General features: G+C 38.5%; 1 protein-coding gene across 1 annotated transcript in view; it reads right to left on the bottom strand.

The window, feature by feature from the left end:
• The window catches only part of CERT1 (ceramide transporter 1), a 136,758-nt gene that overhangs the window by 19,232 nt on the left and 104,952 nt on the right, over positions 1–12,574 (bottom strand). The window contains exons 8-10 of the mRNA XM_045285219.1: positions 6,236–6,322; positions 2,248–2,334; positions 1,386–1,463 (exon numbers count right to left, since the gene is read on the bottom strand). Of these exons, the coding sequence (XP_045141154.1) occupies positions 1,386–1,463; positions 2,248–2,334; positions 6,236–6,322 (252 nt within the window). The remainder of the gene's footprint in view (positions 1–1,385; positions 1,464–2,247; positions 2,335–6,235; positions 6,323–12,574) is intronic.

Below are 12,574 nucleotides of genomic sequence, written 5' to 3'. Positions count from 1 at the left end.
GGAAATGGAATTGTAACAAATGCTACAAAACGTGTACAAATTAGTGAATGGAAAACAAATTTGCTCTGTAAAATCACCCAAACCACAAAAACAAATAACCAACCAAAATATAAATTAAAAACTACCCACATGAGATCAAATAGTTACAGCCTCTCAAAATATCAGCTAGAAACCTTGGGGAATTGTGAGTGTGTTATGGTAATGGGAGAGAAAAAACTCAGAAAAGGTCACCGAGAATGGATATACAATCCAAGAATATAATCAGGTTCACTGAACTGTACATATAGAAATGTTGAGCTGTATGTTTTGCTGTGTATATTCTCAACAAACAAAAATTAATGTAAATATTACTTTCACATGTAAGGTATTAGATACCTCACTTAAACTATGCTTTAAAAAAACTTATAGTGTTATATTCTGGCAGAGAAAAAAAGAAAATGTAACCAGTTTAGGTTGGCTAAAGGAAATGACAATAACCCCTAATAAAAGGTCACACTTATTCAACATTTACTGTGTTCTAGGACCTAGCTAGCTCACAGTGCTATTGAGATCACAAAAGCACAGAAATGTTAGAAACTTGACAGAAATCAAACAGTTAACTAGGATTTAAAGCTAGAAAAATAGCAAGTTATTTTGACTAAAGGACTAGGGTTCTTAATCACGATTCAATAAAACGAAGAGGAAAAGCTGAATGCCAAAGATATGAAATTAAAAAAAATCAACCATGGAAGATACCAAAAATTCTTTATCCAATGGTGGTTTTATTTTATTTTGAGGGCAGAGATATTCAGCTTCCTGCCTCAAATTCCTAAAAGCCTGGTTATGCTAAACAAATGTAAACTACAGTTTCACAGGCTAAGTATAGGAATATTAATTTATAATAGCTAGAGGCAATTTATGTAAGGAAATATAACTCGTTCAATGGTGTTTATTAATATTAAAATAAAGACATGAATATTTAGGTAGTAATTTCCCTGCTGAAGTATTTTTAATTAGATTAAGAGTGAGGTTATTGAAATTTGCTTTTACATTACAACATATCCTGTAGCCCAGGTCCATCTAAGTTGGTAAAGTCTATCTGAACAGATAATCTAAGGCATAAAACTCAGGTACCTTCTATTTGTTTTGATTCAATTTGAAAATCTAAGAGTACTTAATAGATGGCAAAACACCAAGCAATTCACAGCAGAGGATACAAAGTAAAGAGCACATGCAAGCCTGGTAGCAGAACAATTGAGTAGATAAGGCCTTTTGTTGTTTACTGCTGCTGTTTAAATTTTAAAACCATAACAAGTGGCCTAACCAAAAGATTTCTAGGAACTGGGAAAGCAGGTTGAAATATAGCACAGAAAGACTCAAGTTCACTCTTTACGTTCATACAGTACCTGGGAGCTGAATCTGTGAACATCATCAGAGGCACTGACAAGATCAATGGAAGACATGGAGGAAGAGCGACTATAGGGCTACCAGAGACAGACAAAGAAAAAACCAAGTAATCAGAACAAAGGCACAACAGAGCATTCAGTACCAACTTCCAAACACAAGATAGAGAGAAAACAAAGCGCCATATGAAACAAGCACAGCAGCAAGTGCTGACTTAATGCACCTATTATGTATTATGCTCCAAAATCACTCTAAAAAGAATGCAGCGCTTCCAGCAACACAGAATATTCCCACTTAACCCCAAAGAACAAAGACTTAATGTACCCAGCAACACTGTTTAACGATTCTAGACTAGAGGATCTTCCCCCAGCCTGGGTTCACTCACCCAACTTCTATAAAAAAGCAGCTGTGTTATGTTCAGCACACAATTGCCAATTCAAAGGCTGTACGAAGGGGCTTCAAAAAATTTATGGAAAAATGCAATAAAAAGATAATGGAATTTTTCCACGAAGTCCCCTTGTATATGGGATACAAGGAGCCCTGGTAGCAGTTTAGGCTTGGCTGGGAACCATACGGTCTGCACTTTGAACTCCCAGCCATTCTGCGGGGACAAAGGTGTGGCAGTCTGCTTCTCTAAAGACGACAGCCTTGGAAACTCAGTGCGGCTCTTCTACTCTGTAGTATGCATGGAAATTGACTTGATTCAATGGCAATGGGAGGCTTTTTAAAAAAAATTATGAATATAAAAATCTCATTATTTTAATTCAAGAAAAGGGGGGGGAGGATAATTTATACTACAAGCTAGTTCTAGCAACAATAAAGAACAATACAACACACACTTTGCATAAATGGACATTAGCTTACCTTTTGGACAAATCTGTGTGTCCCCACAGAAGAAAAGGCATCTCCAGATGGCAAGACTGTAGGCCGATGTAACCTAACCTTTTCACTCTGTGATTAAGAAAACACAAAATGTTAAATGAGAACATTTTAAGTGTATTTTGCAACCAAGTAACATAACTTCCAACATTTCATTACTAGATACTTAAAATTTTATAAATATTTCAATTATAATACTACTCCAGAGACACAGTCTTTCCAAATCCTAATACTTCGCAATTCCCAATCCAGTATCTTCTTTCAGACTCCACAGATACTACCTTAGATCAGGAATTAGATTCAGACTTTCTAGTACCTATGTAGTATTATTTACCGTAAGTCAATTTTAGCACTGCTGCCAAAGTAATTTTTTCTGATTTAAACTCAAGTCAAATCATACCAACCATTCTAATTCATCAGGCCATGTAGGTCCGGTCAATGAACCAATATCACTACTTTAAGTTTCTAAGAACACATCATGTGTAACTCTTTGCTTTTATTTCATGCAGGTATTTTGCCTCCATCCAATCATCTCGCTCCTGTTAAGCTGACAGTTAACCTCTTCACCCTACTAATATGATGTGCCAGAAGCTGTGCTGTGTAGTGTGGGTGCTCCTTTCTAACACTACACAAGAGAGCGTCTAGCCAACCGTGTCGGAACACACGGTGTGAAACTCCACTTTGAATGCACATTTTTGCTTGCAAATAGTATAGACCCAGAAATGGGTATTATGAGTGTCAATGGACAATACCTACGTACTGGCTAAATTGCTGACAATCCTATTCAATATGTACTACATATAATAAATTACCTGAACCTATAAACCTGATTTCACGAATTGCTAAAGATTAGTAATTTAGAGTTTCCACAATGTAATTATCATTGTGAATCTACCTACACACCTATCAGGCAAGAAAATTTGTGCTGTTTAATGATTTATTTTATGATTCGTAACAAAGAGTGATTAACAATGACTGAAATGAAATTATTTGATAGCTCCACGAATATTTAATTTTCTTTTCTTCATCATGTTATTGGGGGCTCTTTCTTTCACAATCCATACATCCATCCATGTGGCAAGCACATTTGTACATATGCTGCCATCATCATTTCAAAACATTTTCTTTCTACTTGAGCCCTTGGTATCAGTTCCTCATTCCTCCACCCCCCTCTCCCCCTCATGAGCCCTTAACAATTTATATACAGTATTCCCCACACCCCCATGTCTTACATCGATTGCTGTTCTCCCTTTACCCACTTTTCTGTTGTTCATCACCCTCGGGGAGGGGGAGGGGAAGGGGAGGGGTTATATGTTGACCATTGTGATGGGTTCCCCCTTTCTCCTACCCTCCTGGTATCACTACTCTCATTATTGGTCCTGAGGGGTTTATCTGTCCTGGATTCCCTATGTTGCGAGCTCTTATCTGTACCAGTGTACATGCTCTGGTTTAGCTGGGTTTGTAAGATAGAATTGGGGGTCATGATAGTGTGGGGAAGGAAGCTTTAAAGAACTAAAGGAAGTTGTATGTTTCATTGGTGCTATACTGCACCCTGACTGGCTCGTCTCTTCTTTGTGACCCTTCTTGTGGGAGGATGTCCAAATGTCTACAGATGGGCTTTGGGTCTCCACACCGCCCTCCCTCTCATTCACATCAATATGAGTTTTTTGTTCTGGGTTAATATTTCATTTTCTAACGGCTTGAGAGGAACCCTCCCTGGTGGCTAGTGGTTATATGTTGTCCTGCTAACTGCAAATCATTAAATTCAATCTACTAGCTCGCTTTGCGGGAGAAAGATTAGGCTTTCTATCTTGTGTGAAGAGTTAGTGTCTCGGAAACCCACAGGTTCAGTTTTACCCTCCTGTCTTATAGGGCCAATGATGAGTTGGAGTTGATTCTAATAGCGGTGAGAGAAAGCCGAGAGGTTTTCAGTGATCCTCTCTCTAAGCTCTATTGCACTGATGGTCAATAGTGACATTTTATAGCTAGAAAAGATGTTCTGGATCATCTTGTCTAATGCCTTTGTTTGACAAATGAGAAAATCAGGGCCCAAACAATTTAAGTGGCAAGTCCGTAGCTACATAGCTAGGTCCCCGGCAAAACGAAGAATAAGATCCAAGGTGTCCTGACCTAGTAGTCCATTACTTGTCCCAACACAGCACATCCTAAAAAGGAGGGAAAGTGTGTGTGGAGGAAACAAGCAAAATGATGCTACTTCCAAGTAATCCTTTAGTGTTCTAAAAGTAGAGCTCATTTAGAAACGGAAAGCTCATATACTGTAATGGTTACACAATTTAGCCAATATCTTTTGGGCATAAAAAGTGATCAGTAAAGTTTATAAAATCACGCCATGTGTGGATTATAAAAAGAAAAAGAAACAAGAAAAGCAGAAGGTCAATGTTCCAGGTGATTTGCCCTTGGCTAGTTGGACCATATAACGGTAAATGGGTATACAAGTCATAACTACATTAGTAGGAACAGGAAATGAATAATCAAGCCAACTTTCCTATCTTAGTCAATTTTTAGTATTAAACTGATATAATTTATTTCTAGATAGTTTATGGTTATTCACTCAATTTGAGGAAAGTTACATTTCTATTAGGAGACACACTGCTTAGTCAGAGCACCAAACACAAACCAAACTCACAACCATGGTGTCAATTCTGCCTCACAGTGACCCTATAGGGCAGGACGGATCTGTCCCTGTGGGTTTCTGAGACTGATAATTCTTTACAGGAGTAGAAAGTCTATCTTCCATGAAGCTGCTCTTGGTTTCGAACTCTTACCTTGTGGCTAGCAGCCTGACTCCTAACCACTATTTCACCAAAATTCACCTTCAAGTATCACCTAGTGGTAAAATATGGTAACCGCCAAAGGATTAATCTTGAAACCAGCATGAAAGGATTTAAGAAATGCATCCCTTTGATTTCCACAGATGATGCTAGCTAGAATTGCTTAAAATTCAATGATAATGTTAAAAGAAAGAGCAAAGTTAATAAAGAAATCGAGCAGGTAGGCAGTAGAGGTAATAAAAGGGTCAGATAATAAAAGCTAGGTAAATAATACTAACAGAAATCAAAACCCCCAAACACTGAGAAATCAGTTAACCAAAAAACCCTTTAAACTCACTGCCATCAAGTTGATGCCGAATCACAATGACCTTATAGAACAGGGCAGAACTGCCCCATGAGTTTCCGAGGGTGTGAGGGTGTAACTCTATAGAAGTAGAAAGCCCCATCGTTCTCCCTCGGAGTGACTGTGGTATCAAAGTGCTGACTTTGCTGTTAGCAGCCCAAAGTGTAACCACTATGACACTAGGTCTTCTAAAAATCGGTTAGGGTAAGCATTTTGCTTTATATCCTTTTATTCCTTTCTGAGTATGAATTAAGGTATTAAAACAAAGAAAAATGTGTATATAATTTGGGAAGGAGGTGGATGGGAAAATTTAAAATTCTTAGTCATCTTTTGTAGAAAGAAATTCAGTGACTGTTTTGTCATTAAGTATGCTTGACATTAATAGTCCTTAGACACTGGAAGAGGAATGATGCTAGGGGGGGAGAAGGGGTGGGGGAGAAGGGAAGGGGGAAGGGAAGAGGGAGAAAGGGGGAAGGGAAGAGGGAGAAAGGGGGAACCATTCCAAGGTTGGATATATATAACGCCCACCCCCAAGGGGATGAATAACAGAAATGTGGTTGAAGGGAAACAATGGGCAGTATAAGACACGAAATAACAATAATATATAATTGATCAAAGATTCATGAGGGTGGGAGGGTGGGGGGCAAAAGAGGAGCTCAAGTAGAAATATATTGTTTTGGAAATGCTGATGGCAACCTATGTACAAATTTGCTTAATACTCCTCAATGCAGACGCAGGTTAATTTCCTAGGATATTTGGCTTACAATTTTCAAATTGTTTAATTTAAATTAACACATAAAAATGCCTATGATGTTAAAATGAATTCTAGCTTACATACCTGTTCTTCAATTTTATCTTGTCTGTCAAGAGCAGCTTCAACAGCATCAAAGAACTCTTCTTCATTAATCAGACTATTTGGGCCTTCCTATTCAAACACACAGGAAAGAACAAAAAAACAAAACATTTAAGAAAACAATGATAATCCTGGCATTAACTCTAACAGAAAGTTGAAAATTGACTTAAATATTTATCGAGCGGCAAGCGAATTTTGGGAATGATGAGGGCAACAAATGTATAGATGTGCTCTACACAATTGATCTATGTATTGTGATGAATTTTATGAGCCCCAATAAATTGATTTTAAAAAAAATTTATTGAGCACATTTATGAACTTATCAGTATGGTAAGGCAGTATTACCACAAATGTTATCATGAGTAACATGTTCTCTTAACAGTGAATTTCCTAAGTACTCCTATATTGACCAATAATATATCTGGGTTATAGTATACACAGCAGGGTTGGCAAACTACGGTCTTCTGTTCTGATAGGGCCTATGAGTTTAGTTTAATTTTTAAATGGTTGGGAATAGGAACAAAACATTAACATTTCCTGACAAATACAAATATGACGTTCAACTTTCTGTGTATATAGATAGTTTATGCAAACACAACCAAGCGTATTCATTGATGTGTTGACTATGACTGCCTGTTCACCAAGTTGAGTAACTATAATGGGGACCACATGGATCTGTAGAGCCTAAAGTGTTTCTCACCAAAACCAAATTCACTGCCATTGATGAGTCAATGCCAACGCCTAGTGACTCTGAGACTGTTTACAGGAGAAGAACGAAAGCCCTGCTTTTCTCACTCAGGGAAGTTGGTGGTTTTGAACTCCTGACCCTGCAGATCAATCACAGCCCAATGCATGTTTATGATCCACGAAACCTGACTTTGTTGACTACCACTCTAGAAAGGCTACTATCTAGTTGGAGACTAAGATAAAGTACAACAATGCAAATCTATAGCCACTAAGAAGTACAGAGTTCATAGGGGCCCTCCTGAAGCAAGAATAATTGTCTTGTGGAGAAAGAAAAGTTGAGTTGCCACTTGAAAGGCTGTCACATGACATAAAGTAGCAGTTCAAAATCACCACAAGAACTGTCTAGAGAACCTGTTAATATGAAAATACTCAGGCATCATCAATCAGTAAGTCTCCAGTGGAGTCAGGGAAAATGCACGGAACCTTATTGTTTCAGAAAGTATAAAGAACAATGGCCAGATGAAATGAAGCAAGGCATGCTTCCAGTGACAAACCAAGAAATAGGCAAACAGCGTCATATTAAGGTAGAAGTGGATGCTGATAGAGTAGGTTTGGGTTCAGGGTTTCCTAAATTAAAAAATACACAAAACAAGATGCATGAAGAGTTGCTAATATATTTGAAAGTTTTACAGTTAGATTCATAACCCCATTATCAGTAGTTCATAAAAAATCATCTAAAACAATATGTATCCCACCACCACTGTAACCTAGGACCAAACTGGAAGGGTAGAAGGACTGTGATATAGTGTTGTGTCACTTGGCACAGACATGCCAAATCTTGGCTCTAATGCAGTTATTACAAATCTTCTAGAATGATGAAGACTCCCCTACACTTCACTTAAAACTACACCAAATTTTTATTCAAACAAACATGGATACAGAAGGTGTACACCTCAGTGGATTACTATAAAGTAAATATATCCATTTATTGACTACATGGATCATGAGAAAAAAGGTCAGTTACAACTTTCCTGAGGTCTCCCTTCTACATGATGCCCTTTATAAAGTCAAACCATTTCAAAGACACTTAATGGACAGCAGTCTCTTTGGAACCTGTAACCTGAAAAATATAAATATATAAAATGTACTCTAAATTCAAATCTCTTTGACAAGTTTTAAACTCGACTGATCACAACCATATTCACAGTAGTACTGATTTAGTGCAGTTACTTTCCTAGTCCTCATGCAGTCATTTTGGAGTCTCTGCCAAGTAACAGGTATATTTTCTTTGAGGCCAAGTCTGAGAGAGAACTAATGTAATTGGAAGAAACTTTCCTAGGTTGAAAAGGACTCAAACCTCTTTATTTCATATTTGTAGCTAAACTACTGGGCATGCTATAATCTTACTTGCTCTCTTAGCAAATGGCTTACACCAATGATTATCCTGAAAGATTTCTCTTCCTCTGGAGCCTCCATTTCCTACCTCCTTCTCTAGGTAGGAGCCTCCATTTCTTTGCCCATCTCTTAAAAGATGGCGTTCTCCAGAGTTCTATACTTGCTCTCCTGATAGTATTATTACTCATTTCTGAGATTTGATGATTTAACTTCCAATGTTACAGTCATTCCATCTCTCCCCTAAGTGCTAGATCTTTATACCTAGTAATACGTAAGACCTCTTTGTTCGAGTGCCTAATATGCATCATGTCCAAAACTAAATTTGTAACTTGTACCTGTCCTCCCAAACGACTCCGTGACCACATCCATAGCAATGTGCCTAAGGTAAAAATCTGAGCTTTACCTTTCTTTCTCCCTAAATCAGTCACCATATACTTCAATTCTATCCCAGATATCTAATTTGTCAGTTTATTCTTACTGCTTTTATCCTAATTTAGGCCATCTTTATCTCTCATTTGTTTTACAGAAAAAGGCTCCCAGTCCTCAGTCACAGCCCATTCTCCTCATGGCAGAAATTAAGAGTAGTTTTTTCCATCAGTCAATCTGAAATTTTTACTTTTTGGCTCATCACCCATTGCCTCAGACTATGAGCTGGTTTTGGTTGACCTTACTAGTCAGTTTCTTCTCATGCCTGCTGTGGTAGTTATATAATCTACTGTCAATTTCGGAGGATTATGAGTGAAGGGATGGAGTCCAGCTTGTCAATCACCGTATAGCCAATGAATCCTTTGTGTGGGCATAGCCTTCCTGTGAGGATTCTGGACATTCCGGTACTTTCCTCCCTGGAGGCGGGAGACACGCTCTCTCTGGACTCACTCCGAGAGACACTCTACAGACAAGACACATGGCACTATACTGATAGAGCCCGTGTCCTGGGAACTGGAGAAGCCACGTGGGAGACCCCTGCCAGAGCTGAGATACTTCGACCGCCACTGGATCTACATGACTTTGCACACACTGGCTTGCGATCTTCCTGCATTTGTCATTGCATGTGTTTTGTGAGCCTGAAGAGGGCTTTATACATTGGTATCAAACATATGGGCTAATATCAGACCTTTGGACTTGATCTGAACTGGGCTGTTTTATCAATATTCAACTGTTCTTGTATATAAAGCTCTTTTCTATATACACGAGTGTCTATGAATTTGTTTCTCTTGTCTACCTGGACTAACACACCTGCCTTCCTTCCTCCAAGGCAGTAAATTCAATTCTTGTGATGAGCTATGCTCTTTTAATTTGCCTCTGGCCTATAAATGTTTTCTTTTTCAGCTGTTAGAGCATACATTTTTTCTAGGTTACTTAGTCTGGGCCTACCAGGCTCTTCATTCTTAAGGTTTCAGCAAAGATGTAATTTTCTCTTGAGAACTAGCCCTAATTCAATCTCCTCAGCTGTGGTTATTACTATAATTGTCTGGCACCAAGGCCATGTTCCCAATTACACAGTCACACAGGGCTCTGAAGTACTGTAGTACCTTGTCTGCTGAGTTCCTTGCTATATCCCCCATGCCATTTGGCATTATAGCCAAATTCACCGCTATTAAGTCACCCCTACACCGGGTTTCCAAGATTGTAAAACCACCCCCCACTGGAACCCCACACCCCACCCTGCCTCCACACAGTTTTAGTGGCACATCAAGATTGTAAATCATTATGGGAGTAGACAGCATCTTCTTCTTCCAGTGAAGTGGCTGGAGGGTTTGAATCAATGACCTTGCAGTTAGCCCCATACGATGCTCACCTAACAGCATCACGAGGGACTTTGGCATTACAGTATGTATATAATAGAGCCTTAGGTGTGTGTGGATTTAAGATTATCAAGTAATTTCTAAGTCTATAGATGAGAGAAGCTTAAACTTTGTTCAATAATTTGACTAACATGAATATTAGATAAGAACTAAAAATCTGATTTTGAATTATTGTCTAAAATCCATGTGAGTACTCAACTTGAAACCCACTATACCACCATGGCTCCTTCAAGGAAAGATAGTTCAAAACTCCAAAAGGAAGATGCATAAAAGCAAGTCTTAATTCACTTAATTAACATATATACTCAAATATAAGCCGAGGCACCTAATTTTAAAATTAGTCAGAAGCTAGACTGTCATTGTCTAATTTTAAAATTAGATGCCTCGGCATATACTCGAGTATATACAGTATTATTTAATTAATCTGGTACCACATATAAGCAGTAGGAAAAATATTGGTAGACATTTAATTATTTTCCTCATGTGCAGAGGGATTCAAATCATATTGTCTTTCGATTGGGGAACAAAAGAAGCCTGAAGGAGCAAGATCAGAGTTGTACGGTGGATGGGGTGATGTTTCTCAAAAAAATTCTTACAGGATAGCACAATTTTCCTGGCCCCTTTCTTACTAATACCATTTTAAATTTTCTTAAAACTTCTTCCTGCATTGGGCCTCTACTCAAATACTCCCTCAGTGCAAGAACACTTTGTTTTAATAATTTGGCATTCTGTGTTCGCCTTCCCGACATGACTGCTGAAGACAAAATGGGTACGTAAGCAAATGTGGTGAAGAAAGCGATGGTGGCTGGCTATTAAAAGATATAGTGTCTGAGGTCTTAAAGGGCTTGAAGATAAACAAGTGGCCATCTAGCTGGGAAAGAATAAAGCCCACATACAAGAAGCACACCGGCCTGTGTGATCATGAGGTATGTATGATACCTGATCATGAGGGTCAGGTTTCAGGCATCAGAAGACCCAAAACAAATAATCATGTGGCTGTGAATGAGAAGGGTTGGAGTGGAGAACCAAAGCCCATCTGTAGACAAAAGATCATCCCCTCATAGAAGGTCAAAAAGAAGGGACAAGTCAGCCAGGGTGCAGTATAGCACCAATGAAACATACATTTCTCTAGTTCTTTAATGCTTCCCTCCCCTTCCCCCACCCCACTATCATGACCCAACTCTACTTTACAAATCTGGCTAGACCAGAGGATGTACACTGGTACAGATAAGAGCTTGCAACACACGGAATCCAGGACAGATAAAATCCTCGAGAACAATAAGGGGAGTAAGTGATATCATGAAGGTAGGGGAGAGGTGTGGGGAGGAAGGAATTGATTGCAATGACCGATGTACAACCCTCACCACCCCGCCCTCCCAGTGACAAACAACAGAAAATGGGTGAACAACAGAAACAGTGGTGTAAGATATGAAAATAATAAACAATTTATCATTTATCAAGGGTTAATGAGGGTGCAAGGGAGGAAAAAATGAGGAGCTGATACCAAGGACTCAAGTAGAAAGGAAATGTTTTGAAAAGGATGGTGGCAACATATGTACAAATGTGCTTGACACAATGGATGTATGGATTGTTGTAAGAGCTGTAAGAGCACCCAATAAAACGATTAACTTATTTATTTAAATTTTCTGCCCAATAAGCCTCTTGGATCATGCTGCATTCTTTGAAAAAACTAATCTATCGAGATCACCCCTTTGGCATCACAAAAATAGTCGCCATAACTTCCAGACCTGACCTGATCTCTCTACCTTGAAATGTAACTGGCCCAGTAGAATGTAAATGGCTTTGGAAGCCAGTTTAAACTGGACTTTTTATTCAAAGGTACCCTGACAAGACAAAAAGTGCATTACTGAGAGAAGTTGTCTGGAGCCTCCCAATGGTCGCAGAGATGTATTTACACATGCTTTATGTGGAACAAACCTGTGCATGTATGAAGTGGAACCTTTTAAACTTAACACATATATATGTACATATACACTCTTTATATAGAGTATATATATGTACGTGTGTGTGTGTACATGTGTGTGTCTATCTATCTATATCTATGGAGGGACATCCACACCCAGGTGGAGTAAACAGTTCATGTGCTCGGCTTTTATCTAAAAAGGCTGGTGATTTGACTCCACCCAAAGGTACTTTGGAAGAAAAGCTTGGTGATCTACTTCTGAAAATTCAGCCAATGGAAACTCAATGGCACATGGTTAACACACGTGATCCCTGTAGAGTCAGAATTGACTAGATGGCAACTGATACACACACCTAAAAACATAACTATATTTGTATATTTAATGATATTATTATCATTTATCACTTCTGTGATAAATAATATATAGGCATTTATCTTTCTAATAAAAAAATTAAGTTCTGTTGTTTGTTCCCCTCAGGGGGTGGGGAGGTGAGGGTGGAGGGGGTTAATATA

This window comes from Echinops telfairi, unplaced genomic scaffold (assembly GCF_000313985.2).
Source record: "Echinops telfairi isolate 266 unplaced genomic scaffold, ASM31398v2 ScPeMD7_7469;HRSCAF=8507_1, whole genome shotgun sequence".
Lineage (NCBI taxonomy): Eukaryota > Metazoa > Chordata > Mammalia > Afrosoricida > Tenrecidae > Echinops > Echinops telfairi.
This window is presented reverse-complemented; position numbering and strand designations above follow the sequence as displayed.